General features: G+C 41.7%; 1 protein-coding gene across 2 annotated transcripts in view; it reads right to left on the reverse strand.

The window, feature by feature from the left end:
- The window catches only part of OSBPL3 (oxysterol binding protein like 3), a 298404-nt gene that overhangs the window by 103528 nt on the left and 177499 nt on the right, over nt 1-17377 (reverse strand). For both annotated transcript variants that reach the window (XM_089673211.1, XM_089673212.1), the window contains 3 exons: nt 15123-15176; nt 11884-11997; nt 5016-5183 (listed from right to left, as the gene is read on the reverse strand). In XM_089673211.1, coding sequence (XP_089529337.1) covers nt 5016-5183; nt 11884-11997; nt 15123-15176 — 336 coding nt within the window. The remainder of the gene's footprint in view (nt 1-5015; nt 5184-11883; nt 11998-15122; nt 15177-17377) is intronic.

Raw genomic sequence — 17377 nt, forward strand, 5'->3', positions numbered from 1 at the left:
AAAAAAAAAGAAAACTATTCCAGTCACTCCAACTAAGGACTGGTAAACTGCAATATAGTACATTCTTGTTTTAGGGTTTTTATAGATTTTAGCATACTCCTATGTCCCCCACAAGCTCGGGATGAGCTTGAGTTCAGTTTGAACCTGGACGGAAGTTGTCAGTGCAGGATGATATCAGCTGTGGCTCCATGTACACAAATGCGTGGGGGATATTAGTGACATCAAATTCTTGACTACATGGCCATAAAAGGTCTGGATGACCAAACTCAAGCATATCCATACCCACCTAGAAAGCAGATTAATGTACCTTTGGTGTGGAGGAATCAACCTCACAAGTGGTGAAGGACCACAATTAGTATGAAGCATATCACTCTAAATAATATGAATAGAAAAAGGGTCACTTCACCTTTTTTAGCAATTTTTAAATTAGAACAGGCGGCTGTATGTAGTCGTGCACTGACGACTGTGTAAAGCACACGCATGCACACAGACGTATGTTTTGGACGCAGATAGTGTGCTGAGACCATACATTGGTGAGCATACAGGTGTTATACGCAAGTTGGCTCTATGTTGGAACATACACCACACTGCCAGAAGTATTGAGACACCCCTTTAAATCATTGGAGTTAGGTGTTCCAATCACCTCAATGGCCACAGGTGTATAAAAGCATCTAGGCATGCAGACTGCTTCTACAAACGTTCGTGAAAGAATGGGTCAATCTCAGGAGCTCAGTGAATTCAAGCATGGTACCGTGATAGCTTGCCACCTGTGCAATAAGTACATCTATGAAATTTCCTTGCTACTAAATATTCCACCGTTAAATGTTAGTGGTATTATAACAAAATGGAAACAACTGGAAACAACAGCAACTCAGCCACGAAGTGGTAGGCCATGTAAAAATGACACAGTGGGGTCAGCGCATGCTGAAGCACACAGTACGCAGAAATCGCCTGCAGAGTCAATAGCTAAAGACCTCCAAACTTTGTGTGGCCTTCAGATTTGCGCAACAACAGTGCATAGAGAGCTTCATAAAATGGGTTTCCATGGCTGAGCAGCTGTATCCAAGCCTTACATCACCAAGTGTAATGCAAAGCGTTGGATGCAGTGGTGTAAAGCATGCCACCAATGAACTCTAGAACCAAAAGGATCCAAAGGACATGTCTGGGTTTGGAGGTTATCAGGAGAACGGTACTTGTCTGACTGGATTGTGCTTAGTGTAAAGTTTGGTGGAGGGGGAGGTAAATGGTGTGGGGTTGCTTCTCAGGGGTTGGCCGTGGCCCCTTAGTTCTAGCGAAGGGAACTCTTAAGGTGTCAGCATACCAAGACATTTTTGACAATTTCATGCGCCCAACTTTGTGGAAACAGTTTGGGGATGGCCCCTGCCTGTTCCAACATGACTGCGCACCAGTACACAAAGCAAGGTCCATAAAGACATGCATGAGCGAGTTTGGGGTGGAGGAACTTGACTGTCCTGACCTCAACCCAATAGAACACCTTTGGGATGAATTAGAGCAGAGACTGCATACCAGGCCTTCTTGTCTGACATCAGTGCCTGACTTCACAAATGCACTTCTGGAAGAATGGTCAAACATTCCCATAGACACACTCCTAAACCTTGTGGACAGCCTTCCCAGAAGAGTTGAAGCTGTTTTAGCTGCAAAGGGTGGGCCAACTCAATATTGAATGCTACGGACTAAGACTGGGAAGCCATTAAAGTTCATGTGCAGGTAAAGGCAGGCGTACCAATACTTTTGGCAATATAGTGTATTATTATTATTTATTATTATACAGTATTAATAAAGCGCCGATAGTTTGCTCAGCGCTGTACATTACAAAGGGGGACAGAACATGTGACAGAACAATAACAATACAATGCAAAACATGAGGGGATTGAGGGCCCTGCTCTTTCGAGCTTACAATCTAGGAGGGAGGGGATGGTGGCACAGGAGGAAATAGCTGTGGGGGATGGAGTGGTAGGAAGTGTATAAACTCCTTTGGATTGAACAAAGTTTGATTTTATTAATTCTCATCTGGTTGCCGAATTCTCATCTGGTTGCCGACTTCACCTTCTCTTGGGGTGCTTTATGCAAATGTACGTGGCAGTATCAGGTCCCAGGAATTTTATCATGTAGGCTGTTTGCATGAAGCCTTAATACTGCTCACAGCTCTACCAGAGAGCTACTGTCCAGGGGTTTATAAAAGTGTAGATATTACATTTATGTCTGCAGAATCTTCATGCAGGTTTAATTTGTATATATTCTGAGTTAAGGAAATATCTGGAATCATTGTAAACAGAGGGGCTCTCTTTATTACATAGTTGCATAGTTAGTCTGATTAAAAAAAAGACGCAAGTCCATCCAGTTCAACCCACAGAAAATAAATACACAATCCTTTACCCCCAGCTGATCCAGAGGAAGTAAAAAAACCCAATAAAGTATGATGCAATTTGCTCCAGTGGGGGGAACAAAAATCCTTCCCGATCCCCCAAGAGGCAATCAGATGTTCCCTGGATCAAATTTACCTACAAATTAGTATCCAGTTATTTTTGTACATTGAGGAAAGAATCCAGGCATTTTTAAAAACAATCTACTGAACTGGCTAGAACCAGCTCTCGAGGAAGTTTATTCCACATTTCCTGTGAAGAACCCTTTCCATATTTAGAGGTTAATTTTATTTTCCTCCAGATGTAAAGAGTGTCACCTTGTCCTCTGTGATAACCTTAAAGTGAATAGCTCTACACCAAGTTCACTATATGGACCACTTATGTATTTATACATGTTGATCATATTCCCCCTTTTTTGCCTCTTCTCAAAGGAGAATAAATTCAGTTCCTCTAATCTTTCCTCATAGCTCCTCCATGCCTCTTATTAGTTTAGTTGCCCATCTCTGCATCTTCTTCAGTTCCGCGATATAATTTTTGTGAACTGGTGCCCACATACTGGACCGCATATTCCAGATGAGGTATTAGGCCTCTATCACATGAGCAGACTGATAGGGTCCGCCTTTCCATTTTCAGGAGGACCCAATCGGTCCATCCATAGACTTCTATGGACCAGCAGGTGTCAGCGGACAATAGTCCGCTGGCATCCAATCTGATCCTGTATGCCAGTGGTCTCCAAACTGTGGCCCTTTGCTTGCTTCTATCCGGCCCTCAGGGTACTATTCCTCCCACTGACACCAGCAAGGAGGCACCATTTCTTTCACTGGTACCAACTATGGGGCATTTTTCCTTCTACTGACACCAATGATGGGGCACAATTCCTCCCACTGATATAAACAATTAGGTACTATTCCTCCATCTAATACCAAGGATGGGGCTCTATTCCTCCAACTAATACCAAATAATGGGCACAATTCCTTCCTCTGATATCGATGATTGGGCACTATTCCTCCCACTGACACTAAAGCTGGGGCACTATTCCTCCCATTAACACCAAAAATGGGACACTACTCCTCCCACTGTGACCAATGATGGGGCACTATTCCTCCCACTGACACCAGCGATAGGGCACTATTCCTCCCACTGACACCAATGATGAGGCACTATTCCTCCCACTGACACCAATGATGAGGCCCTATTCTTCCCACTGACACCAATGATGGGGTACCGTTCCTCCAACTAATACCAATGATTTGACACTATTCCTCCTTCCACTGACTATAAGAACTATGTAATTTATTTTTTTTTTTACTACGACTGACGCTGGGACATTTTCTACTCCCACTGGGCACTCCAGCCCTCCTAAAGTCTGAAGGACAGTAAACCGGCCCTTTGTTTAGAAAGTTTGTAGACCCCTGCTGTTTGGAGATAGCGTGCCATTGGAGAGCTTCATTTTAAGGCAAGTTTCAAATAATATGCTAGTATGCAATGCATACTAGCACATTATGCCTTTGTCTTGCAGGGGAAAACTTTTTTTTTTTTTTTTTACTAGAGTTTACTACCGCTTTAACCACTACTCTCTGAATACGGTCTTTTAGCCAGTTTTCTATCCATTTACAAACTGATTTTTCCAAGCCTGTAGACTTTACCTTACACATCAGCCGTGTGTAGAGAACACTTTTGCAAAATCCAAGTATATTAGCCACTCCTTTAAGTTTCTGCTTACATCCTCATAAAAATAAATCAGATTTGTTTACTGCATAAAGTTTCTTATGGCACAATGGATGCTATAAAGAGGTCTGGCTAAAAGGGGCACTCCGCTGAGGTCTGGCTAAAAGGGGCACTCCGCTGGACACTGATGCAAGGGGGGACTCCGCTGGACACTGATGTAAGGGGGGACTCCGCTGGACACTGATGTAAGGGGGGACTCCGCTGGACACTGATGTAAGGGGGTAAAGATGGGAACTTTGATGCAAGGGGGGGGGACTCTTATGTGAACATGGTGCTCATCTTGACTGCTGCACTCTATATGTTTTGTTTTTTTACTTACTTCTGGCCCCTGCACTCTATACATTATGTTTTACGTAGACCTGACTAAGATGTTCATTGTCCCAACAGTTGCTGGTTTTAATGAAATTCTTCTTTAAGGTAGGATCATTAAGGCAGTCCATACATTCGTCATATTTTTCATTCAATCAGTGGGCTGAATGGAAAAAAAAATGATCCAAGCCTGGTGGACATTGCAGCTTGATTTGGCTGCTCAGCATGTGCTTGTACTGAGCACCCACGTGCTTTCACGTGGATCAACCCTTCATATTTTTCACCCTGGCAAAGTCATTTCATGGTTTAAAGGGACATACATCCATTGAAAATCCTTAGTGATAAAACTGTCTCATTCAGTAATAGTAGAACAATAAAGACCTTATTTAAATATGGTTTGGGTTAAAAAAAAATTTTTTTATCAGGACAAGTAGATTGTCATAAGGGACAAGTAGTTTGGGACCCCGATTTAGTCCCTTGGACAAATAGTTTTTTGAAAAATTTCCACATCCCTGTACAGTATGTTTTACTACATAAGCCTTTATTTGAAATCAGTGACTATCTCTATATATACATATATAAATAGATATATACCTGTGGAGATGAAATTGGATCAAAGCTAGATGCAGATTCAGTGGTTGACAGCATAGGGAAGAACTGAGAACTCAGATCATGTGGGAAAACAGATATTTCATTCTGACGGAACAACCGATGGTCACGGAGCTTTGCTACCCAATCCTCAAACACTTCTGGAGATTTGACCTGTAAAACAGCATATGCATGAAGTTCTTATGCGGGGGAATTATGCTTTTCACACCTCCTCCCATTAGATTTTAAAATGTAATCTATAAAACGTGTAAAGCTTTACTTTTGTTAGATATAAAATACAATAACAAAGCTTTGCAATCATGGTCTTATTAATTGGGTTTGTATAGACTTTTTTTTTTTTAAGATTATGTTTTATCAAAAACATTTTTCAGATTAGTTCAGAATCCATTAGCAGGAACATACAGTACATTACTAGGGAATCTTCTATGTGGGTTTATATAGACTAACTGTTAAACTAATTAAGAAAAAAAATTACCCACTGACTCTGTGCCTATGATTATTGTTTATGCACTGAGGAAAGTAAAGTAAAAAAGATCAAAACAATCATGACAAAAAATGTAGAATTTATATACCATTATCCTTTTTATCCAAGTGTTATCACAAGAGAATATTAGCTACAGGGTAACAAATACCTATATGCACAGTTGTATTACATTAATATATATTGGCCACAATTTTAGTTTGGTTTTTGCCTACAGTTGAGGTTTATGCACTTGTGCCTCACTGCATAGTCAGTAGGGCTACATTGTCATTTCCTGTGTCAGCTTTACATTAACCTGTGTCATCTGCAGGCTAACTGGACATAAATCAGCACTGCTAAATAATGGCCGTGTAAGCATTTTCTTACTTGGTACTTGGTGTGAGCTCTGTTTGTCCTCACTCTTAAACCCATTTCAAGTGTGGGCTTGTGTGTATGCACTTTTGCCTCCATACAAGTCAGCAGGAACACTAAAGCAGCTTGAAGCAATTAGCTACAGTTTAGAATGAGTTGAAGAAGCACCCATCAAGGACCTCAGAAGCATCTACAACTGATCTCAAATCCAAGCTGAATGACCTGAAAGCAGGATGCTTTTGTTTTGAGGGGCGTAAAAAATAAGGTGGCTGAGCTGCAGTTTTGAAATCCCTTGACTGCTGACTATCCTTAGGTTTCAAAGGCAGCTGGACAGGGTTGTACACATGCCATGGCAAAAATTATATCCCTCAATGAATTTGGAGTGCAGTACCGCAGCCCAATGGGACCCATTCATGTGGTGGTCCGAGCTTTTAAAGCGGAGTTCCACCTAGAAAAAAAAAAGTCAGCAGCTACAAAAATTGTAGCTGCTGACCTTTAAAATACAGACACTTATCTGTCCCTCGGTCCAGCCGTGTCCTCACCACCGCTGGTATCACCAGCCGTCTTCTCTCCCTGGCACCGGCATCTTCAGTGTGGGCACCCGGCTGTGAAAGCTTGTGGCTTCACAGCCAGGAGACCACTGCACATGCGAGAGAAGTGATACGCTTTGTGAATGGCCCCGTAGTCTTCTGGGACCGGTCACGTGTCCCTGAAGACTACGGGGAGGGAGGGGGGAGGACAACTTCCCCTTTTGGGTGGAGCTCCGCTTTAAGGGTTAAAACAGGAGCTGATGAAACAATAAACCACTTCCCAACCACCTGTCAGCCACCCTCTGAAAAGCGATGCAATGTGAATCGCTCTTCATAAGGGGCTCAAAGGCTACTGCAAATGTACATGAGCCTTTAAAAAACTTTATGTGGTTAAAGCCCAGTCGAACATTCAGTTTATAGAAGTGAAATACTCTCCAGGTGCAAAAACAAAATGTATTCAAAGTTTTACACATTGCTTTCTTTATAAAGCAGCCACCGTTTAGAAAAGCCTATCCCATGCCAGTATGCTACCAGTAGAAGGACCCTTGATTTCTGTGTGGAAGCAGTGATCACCCTGTAGAGGTCTGTAAACACTGTAAAGCAGTTACTAAAGTCAATTTTTTTTTTGTAAATTAAAACAACCTTATACTTACCTGCTCTGTGCAGTGCTTTTCACAGAGCATCCCCAATCCTCCTCTTCTTGGGTCCCCCAGTGGTGATTCTGGCTCCTTCTCTTCTTCTTGTGTCCCCATAGCAAGCCGCTTGCTATGGAGGCACACAGTGTCTGCTCGCTCCTGAGTTTTGTGTCTACGAAGCCTATGGATTCCATAGATTTACACAGCGGGACCTAGCCCCACCCTCCACTTCCTCCTCACTGCATTTGATTGACAGCAGCAGGAATCAATGGCTCCTGCTTGCGTGCTGTTTGAAGAGGAAGAGAGGGGAGAATAGATGCAGCCATCAACAGCGCTGGATCTATTCTTCCCTCTCTTCCCCTTCACACAGGGAAGGAGGGGTGCGAGGGCAGAGAAATAGAAAACGTTTTTTACCCTAATGCAAAAAAACAAAAACCAGCGAAACCAGGAAGTGAGGGGAGAGAAGAGCTGCAGACAGGCACAGTGCTGGATCAAATGAGGGCTCAGGTAAGTATAAGGTGGGGCTGAGGGGGGTGATACGGATGACTAAACATTTCTTACCTTAATGCAAGGAATGCAATAAGGTAAAAAAATGTTTAGGTTTTGTAACCACTTTGTGGTTACTAATATGGAGGATAATAGGTATATTTGATTCCCGTAATGGTGTATAGATAAACTGATATTTTTCAGTCTGGTCTCTATCCTTAGCTGGAGGTACTGTGCATCAATGAGTGTGTGTAATGAGGCGATTAGGTGACATCTAAGGGTTAAGTAGGGTATAGCTATACCACTGGGTATAAATTGGCTCTGGTACAAGCCCCACCTATCCCTGAAGAAGCCCAAGCGCATTGGGCGAAACATGTTGGATTGTACGCCCTCATGTACATCCTGTACGTGACGTCACCACGCACAACGGCTGCGTCCACTTGACCTCAATCATGGTCATGGGCATACAGCACCCCTAGTCCCTCATCTACAGTGAATCATCCATACTGCCGGCACTGTACCCATTTCCACGCCACCTGACGGAGCGGTCATGACACAACTTTATGGACTTCCAGAGCGGATGGCTACTTGAATGACATAAGGGAGGGTGAGATGCTAATGATGACATGCGTTTATTGATGGTGATTTTGTCTCACATTACATGTGTAGGGTCACAGAGTTAACTGCACTCTTATATATACATCTTCAAGTAATTTTACTTCATCAGAGTCCTTTGTGGGGACCCATGCCTGTCACCAAGCTATATAATCTGCCTTGATAGGAGTGGTATATCCATCAGGGCACTGCACGTTAATCTTCCCTCATATGCCTGCAATCGTGATGGGCTTCATATGACTTTTGTTAACTTTTGTTTACAGCCTATAGGCATCATTCCAGTGATCACTATGTTCTCTGATGACTAGTTTATTGCTGCAATATCCTCTGTGATATCCCAGATCTCAGATTTCATCAATAATTCATCGATTCCCATGTATGTTTGCTGGTGGTTGAGTGAGCAGCTGCTTGGGTAACTAGACAACGTTGTCTTTTTAATTTTTAGTTAAGTGTTGGTTGCTCAATCTGTGTGCTACTTGTGTCATGCATACATTTAATTTTCATGGTCCCATATGAAACTTTCTTTCTGGGGAATCTTTTACCCTTGTATTATCTATGCGATTGCATAGATATGCACAGTTATTAAGGTGAAATGTAATAATCGTAGAACATTAACATACATCTGCCGCACACATTTCACTTTTCTGACCTCTCTAGACTGATAAATGCTAATTGATTGGTATGTGTTATTAAAATTCCTGTGTCGCCCTGGCTCTGTTTTTACTTCTCTATTAATTAAATCCAATTGAGCGCACTAACATACAGTGACAGGTTAAAGTTAAGTTGTAATTGAGCTCCAGGGAAATCTGAGCAGCCAGTCCTGTGATTTGGGCAACTCTACCCATAACACAAGCAGATTGCACATCTCCACAGAAGTGGAAGCACATCCCCAGTTTGCAGAATGATCAAAGAAACAGCAGAAGACTGAGGAGGCCATCCCTCTACTTACTCCACTCTCATCGCCACATGTGCCAGGGAGCATAACCTGAATAGCTTCCAAAAGAAGAAAATCATATTTTCTGTATAAAACTTGCCACAAGTTAACTATACACTATACTTACTGGTCTACAACTGGATCATGATCATTACTGCTCCATACTGTATTTCTAAAGATATGTTGGATGCACTGATCTTCCATAAGGGGCAGTTCACGCTACATGCGTTTCAGTTGCTTTTTTTCTGCATCCAAAATGCACAGAAAGTAAGTTATATGGTTGTCAATGTAATAGTTCACATCGGTGCTTGCAGTTGCAGTGTGTTCCGGATGCAGAAAAAAAAAAGTAGAACAGGGTGCATTTTCCTGCACAGAACTGCACTGGAATGCAGTAAACGGCATCCAAAACGTGCTGGAATGCACCAAAAATACACTGGAATGTACATGTCCCTATTTAAATTGAAGAAAAAGAGAGGGGAAAAAATTAACCGGAAAGCATAAAAAATACACCAGAATGAGTCAAAACTGCGCCAAAAAACATGCATGCAGAAACGCATCCGGAACACATCTGGACTGCGTTTATATACTGTGAACTGGCCCCTAAACCGAAGCCTGGGATCTGCAAATATTAATTCTAAATACAAGAGTCCTGTGTGCTCTTACTTGATCCTTGGTGTGCTTTGTACTGTATATTCCTTCAGATCTGTACAGTAATTCAGTGTGAAACTTTTCTGCTCTGTATTAAAGACCGATTACTTCTGTCCCCTCTTTGTGCCGGGTGACTGCTATTGTCTCTGCCCCCTCCTGCAGTTTTCAGCAGACAGCATGCAATGGGTAGGGCCTGCTTGCCCCCCCCCCCCCCCACCTCTGCTCTCTGCACAGGCTACGTACAGCCCAGTGAGAATGATGCTGCTACTTTTACAAGGTATTATCTGGGTTTGCAAAGACACAAAAGTAGATTTATATCTCTTTTGACTGTTGAGGGATACATTTCAGTGAAAGATTTTGTGCTCAGAGTTTAGCTTTATATACATTTTTAACAGACAGCTCCAAAAGAGCAACACATCTCAGAGTTCTAATCTTTCTTGATGCCATCTGGGTGGATTTGCTGAAGGGTAATCACAGTGACTAACTTGCTGTTTATCCACCTGCTCACTTGTGTGATCTGAGGCGACGCATCAATGTGTGCGCTAGCTGAGAGAAGCAGAGAATGAAAGCACCCACAAATGTGTGCACATCATCATCTGTCAGATGGCAGATGCCAAATAATCATGCTGTGACTATGCTGAAATCTTCCAATGTCAGTTAAACACAGCATGGATTTGATTAAAGATGAATTAATCCTAGGGGAAGATGTTTTTTTTCACACTTTTGGAATAAAAGGATGGATTCAATCATTCATTCTAAACTAGCACACTGCCTAAAGCTAGCCAGATAATACCCTATTTTCCCTAGTGACGATTAAAGCATTGCTAGCAATACTGGATTTCAAGTACTATAAAAATCAATGGGTAACATATCTACAAGAACCTATCACCCTCTTAACTGCTTTATAATACCTAGTTATTTCAAGTGCTGCTCAAATCTTTGTTGTGTCTGGGGAATACATTTATAGTGCATTGACAGTGTATGACAAACATTAAAGCTCATTTTACGGTCTATTCCAGAGGAGGAGGATTACTAAAACCTCTATCAATCCAGATCTTTCCTACGACTTATGTTGAACATCCACACTTGCAGTCATTGATCTAGTAAGACTAGTGCTAACGTGCAGATTTCTAAATTGTCAGAATTTTAGTAACACGGAACAAATTGTCATTACAACTAATAATCTGTAATTAAAGCATATCTAAACTCCAAAACAAAAAACAAAAATGTAATTATTGCCGCTATTTTTTTCTTTTTTACAGGCTTTTTTTTTAAAATTGGATATTTATGTGACAATCTTGCAAATAATATAATGTCTGTCCCAGGGTGGCTACACTCATCGCCCAATTGTATCTATTGAGGAATGAATTTAGCCACCCAGGCTGGATTTCAAACATTACAAAAAATGGCCACTGCCCCAGTCTATAACCGGCTTCTGCAGTAAAGACAAATGAACAGGCGACACATGTGAAAAGAAAAAAGAGAAAACAAAGTTCCTGGTCAACTTGTCAACCAGCTTGCCAACAGCCGAATTAACCTGTCTGTATACGTTAAAAACAGGGGTTTAGTTAGCACACATTTGCAAATACAGACGTAAGCCACAGAGCCACGTCACGCACCCTGATATTCTGTGGTCCTAACTCTACAAATTTTGAGAGCCCCCATAGTAGAGGCAATTTGTAGAGTTAAGACCACAGAATATTGGGGTGCCGTGACGTGGCTCTGTGGCTTACGTCTGTATTTGCAAATGTGTGCTAACTAAACCCCTGTTTTTAACGCATACTATTAGACAAGATAATTCGGTTGTCGGCAAGCTGGCTGGCAAGTTGACCAGGAACTTGGATTTCAAACATGCCTGATTTTGTTCATCTCTATTACATAGGAATTGATGGGATTAGTAGTTTACATTAGAAAGATAACATTGTTTTATGATTCCAGGTTAGCACACAGAAACAGACATTTCTGGTATTTTCTGTGTGCCCCAAAAATATTTTCAGCCTGAAAAAAGAAAACCAAACTAGCCATCACATCTGCGGACTGGTAAGCTACAGTATATTCGGATTTTGTTTTTGGGTTTATACTTACACTTTAATATGATGAAATGTGAGGTTTAAAAATACAATTATTTCTATTATTAGCAATTTTAATATGATAGGAGTGCTGTTCTGCTTACCTTGAGGTGGTATATATGTTCCTCTGTATCCAAATCAATGCATTTGGTTGATTTTTTAACTGACATAACAGAAAGTCCAACATCAATGCGGCCATGTAGTTTTCCCTTCTCCATCTGTTATCGGATAAAACACATACAAGTAATAAAAAATTATAACAGACAAAGTAGAATTCTAGGCTAAACCTAACTAGTTTTAAAAATGCTCGATCCCCACTCTTAGGCTACGTTCACACTAGCGTTGTGTGCAGGCGGCAGAGAGGCATTTGGGAAGCGTTTTTACCGCTTCCCAAACGCCTCTGCCAATTCTGCACATTACAGCACATGATGCTGTTCTAACGGGAGCGTTTGTGTCGCGGCAAAACGGACGCCTCGGGTCGAGTCAGGAGGCGTTGAAGCCTCCTATTCTCGTCTATGGTGCCGCGACATGGTTGCGGGACGTTTGCGGAGCGGTAACACCACTCAAACTGCATTATAGGCGTTTGTGGAGAGTTATTAACGCTCGGCAAATGCCTAGCAACTTCCGCTAAACCGTGCATGCGGAGTTAGCAGAGCGTTTGCCGAGCGTTAAAAAACGCTCCGCAAATGCCGGACCAACGCTTGCCAAACGCTATAGGTGCAAGTAAAACAGGCAAGTGTGAACGAGCCCTTACTGTAAGTGCTGGTTCACATATATGCGGATTGGATGCGGTTTGAACCACATCCAATTCGCATGACATGTTAAATAACATGGCTTCCTATGGTGCCTGTTCACATACTGTATGTCCGTTGCACTGGCCATGCGGCTTTACTGCAGTTTGAAAAAGAGTCCTGAATGATTTCTGAGCAGTGCCTTCATGTTCACGTGCGAATTACAGGCTATTGACTTCTATATGGGAACCATTTCTAAACCATGTATGTGTGAACAGGATAAAATCCTGAGCTAATCCGGTCCTGAACCTGATGTAAACCTGACATGATTGGCTGAACAACTACAGTATCACTTAGCTGTGAAACCAGAGCTTCAATCTGCACCGCACATGTGTGAATCAGCTTCAACACCAAAGCAAACCAACTTGTGTAAGAAAGATGTATATATTTACCTATTTTCAGCGCGCTCCGATCCGGTCATGTGATACATCCATAGAATACAATGGGCTGCCTTTCTACCTGCATCAAGCAGACTGGTGTGCATACCTTCAAACTCTCTGAGAGCTGAGGGCACAATGAACATTAATGAAAAAGATAGCAGGCAAGCTGTTGATGTCAGGAATACCAGAATGCTGTGTGGCCAAGGCAGTGAAAAGCATTGTCCTGCCTCCCTCTTCTGTTCATTAAAATGAATGCTTGGCTTGCAGGTACAAGTACCTGGAGGAAACCTATGCAAGCACAGGGAGAGCATACAAACTCCATGCAGGTACTGCTGTGGTTGGGATGTAAATGCATGACCCTAGTGCTGCAAGGCAGGAATGCTAGCCATTAAAAAAAAAAAAAAAGTTAATCTTTCATAACATGTTACACCCGTATGCAGGGTGTAACGTGTAACATGTTAGTAAATGAGCAGCCCTTGCATCCCCCTGAAGGCTGGGGATCTTCTCCCCGCACCCGCTGTCACAATTTTTTAAAAAATGTGCACACTTTTGCAGCTGATGATTTGTAGTTCTGAGTGAACTACCAGGGCGCTGATGAGAGCTCTAGGTAGTTCATTGATTATTCCTGTCATTCAGTAACTGCTGATCATGGGTGCAATGCTTTACAAGCTCCTAATAAAAAAATTATAAATGCAACAACAACAAAGAAATGCAATGATCACTGCATACAGATATAGAAGGTGATGGGAAATTCAGCATTGTCACAGAAACAGAAGGTGAAAGGAAATCCTCCAATGGGTAAACTGATTGTAGTGACAACCTGCCTAAGGCCCCATTCACACTGTTATGTTGTAGGAACGCGTGTGTTCCTGTGCTCAGTATTGCATAGACCGGTATCCCACTCTACTTGCGATGCACTGCAATTTATTCTGAATGGCGCCCCAGTGTACCTTGCCAACAGAGGTTTGCCACACCACAGTGCACTGTGAGGCAACACACCATATGCACTGCAGTGTGGTACGTTGTGAAAAAAAGGTGTAGGTCCAATTTCCAGACTGCTGCATGACAACCCATTCAGTACAGTGCATGTTGATGCAAAATAGTGTGTGCTTTTAATGCACTGTACATCAACAGTAATGGGTGAACCTCATCTAAAGGTGGGCACAGACAGATTGAAATTCGGCCAGTTCAGCAGGGACCGGATGCATTTCAATCTACATTTGCCAGTCGTTATTTTAACTTGTGTCAAATGGGTACTCTGGAAAACCTTCCATGATCAGCAACTGTGGCTGCTGATCAGTGTATTCTTACAGGGGAGAGTCCCCGCTGTCAGAATACAATAATGTAGCAGGGAGGATTCTACCATCCACCTTGTGCGAATGGGGAATCCGTTAATTTCTTTTTTGATCAGCCTGCTGGCTGAACAGAAAAAAAAAATGTTCATACCCAGCGTGCGTGTGGGAGAGATAGATCGCCCCTTTTTCCCATGTGTATCTCTGGGATCTGAAGTGAAGGTTAATTTCCCAGACAGAAAAATAAAATCCTGCAAGGGGTCTAAAACGGCCCTACTCTATCCAATTGTAGGCTTTACACATACTTTAAGAACAGTTCTAAACATTTTAACAAAGTAATATAATAGACACAATATAAGAATGATTTTACGATGATGTAAATGTATTACATAACATGCTTTGCAGACAGCATTTAGGAATCCAACTGTGAGCCATAAGCCACTGGATGGGAACCCTGATTAAAACATTTCATCATGGTTGCAACTATAGTAAATGCATACTACTTTGACTTCTCCAAACATTGAGAGTCACACACATTTTGGTGAGCACATAGATGTGCTTCGGTGGAAGGAGCACTGGGTGTTTCACGTGTGAAACGTGAAGAGCACTATCTTTTAAAGAGGACCACAAACTGGTTGATACAGATTTTTTATGTTTATATGGACAATTGTTTAATGTTGGACTTTAACACCATTTAAACTTGATTACTTTGCACTTTATATGAGCACGGCACATGTTTTATGTTCCTTGTCATATGATATGCCCTGTACCTTTTCATGTGCTGCTGCTTCTTCACAATTTTTTGCACCTTTTGCACAGTAATTTTTTTACTTTTTTATTTTTATAATATAGTTACTACATACAATAGAACTAAACTTACTTCGTTTGGCCCTTTTGCATACTTCAAAATTCCTTTGTCCAAGTAGAAATACCTCTAAACAAGAATAAAAAGAAAATCATGAGAACAAAGTAAAGAAAGAACTTTCAGAAAGCTATCTCACGGCTGTTTGTGACACCACTTATTATGTATACAGTATATTTTGTGCTTATTTTGCTGTCATCACAAAAACAGAGAGAGGACTATAATTGCAGCATAAAAGCAGAATACATTTTGACAGAAAAATTCACTTTGATATCATCCTGGTTAATGAGCTCTGTGACTGCAGCAGCACATTTACATAGAATATATGAATTTCAAGGCAATGAAGAACAAAGATTTCATAATTCACCAGGCATTTGAGCAGTTACCGACATTCCTAACAATCAAGTCACTTGATTTATTAGGCTCTTGCTCCGTCTATAAAGCAGACAAGGTCTCTACTATTATATAACCAGTCCGGATCACTAAGTGAAAAAACAGTTGGACAATTGAACAGATTTTCCAGTTCAAGCATGCAATACTCTTGTTGAGCACAATGCCTGGCAGGCAGTTCTAACCGGAGGCTAAGAAAACAGCCCCTGGCACACAGTCTTAGGTGTGCCATTTGTTAGAACTGAAAGGTACTGTATGCTTTATTTTCAGGGACAGCTCCATGCAAGAAGGATTAAAAGCTCTACTAGATGTGGTCTGTCCCTAAAGATTTCCCCCACTTCCCGTTCTGACATCTGAATAAACAGAAAGGAGCCACAATGTGTTTCCCCACTCAGCCAAACAAAATATTTTATGTGCTGTGTCACAACTGGGGAGATTTACCCTCACTTCCTATTCCGTGTGACAGCCATAATTAGGAAACAGAAAGTCTCCCCAGCTGGGACACAGACAGCAATAGAGGATTATAACAACTATAAATAGGTTGTAAGATTAATTGTTTTTAGGAACTACATAACTGAATTCCTTTTTGGTGCACAGTAACATGGTTGCTTATGACCTTAGTGCCCCAGCTACATTCCCTGAAGACTCAAAGGTAAGACTATATCACTTAATGGAATTGTGTGCATAGAAAGACTGTTGCTGCAACAAGTTAAAGTGGAAGTAAAGTTTTTTTTACTTTTTTTTACTATAATAAGGCTTTCCTGTAGTTACAATGAATATCTGCTAAACTTACACTGTATAGTAGATATTCACACTGCATGCAGCCAGTGACGTCACCGACACGTGCTCTAAAGGGACAGCATACCTGTGATGTCATTGCAGCTCGGCCAGTAAGATGGCTGGAGCATACGAACCCGGAAGGAAGACCGGGTCAAGATAGAAGCCCTGTCAGCGGTGACAGCGTTCTAAGGTAAGTACTTCATAGTGTGCTAGTATTTGTTGCATATTAGAACATTATGCCATTGCTTTGCAGGGTTTTTTTGTTTTATTTTTTTAAAGGCCACAGTTTACTACCGCTTTAAAGCAGTATTAAATCCAAAAGCAAACATTTATTATCTTGAAGCTTACCATTTCTCAGATGTGATGGCAGCATTCATTTTCTTTTTTAAGCTTTCTTTCTCCTCTTTTCATCTGGCTATCTGGCCAGTAAGTCCGTAGTTTTTTCAAAAGAACAAGCTCTCCAGCACAATGTATCAGTTACAGAGATGAGACAAACCATGTAACACTAGCAAGGGTGTTTACAAAGATCCTTTTTTAAATTTCTTTATGTATAATCTTTATCCCAAACGGAAAAACATGCTTGCTGTAACAGCTTATAAAGTATTACCTGGAGTTTGGCTTCAATGTTAGTGTACTTAAATCTGCTAATCCATTTAACACTCCCCTCCCCAAGACTAACAATGCTGGTACCCCCTGTGCTCCTTCATCCAGAATGGGGGCACTTACAAAAGGCATGTTACTGGCCAGATCTCCAGGTGAAAACACAGGGCAAAAAAAGCAAAGGAAAGAAAACAGTTGCAGCCCCCACATATATTAATTTGTCAGCTGCGATATATTACATTTTGGGTTTTGGGTTTAAAGTTGTTCTAAAAGGTAGGTGTTTTTTTTTACCCTAATACATTCTATGCACCAAGGTAAAACCTGAAGCTCCCCCATTCCCAGCCTCCATTTACACTTACCTGAGCTCAGTCTCAGTCCATCACTGTGCATGAGAGCAGCAGCTCTTTCTCTCCTCACTGAACAGAGAGGCAGCTGCAGCAGACATTGGCTCTTGCTGCTGTGAATCACAGCCAGTGAGCAGGGAGCGGGGGGAAGGGCTGAGT

The sequence above is a fragment of the Staurois parvus genome, unplaced genomic scaffold (assembly GCF_062004578.1).
Source record: "Staurois parvus isolate SC_StPar_1 unplaced genomic scaffold, SC_StPar_1.0 ptg000136l, whole genome shotgun sequence".
In the NCBI taxonomy this organism is placed as follows: Eukaryota; Metazoa; Chordata; class Amphibia; order Anura; family Ranidae; genus Staurois; species Staurois parvus.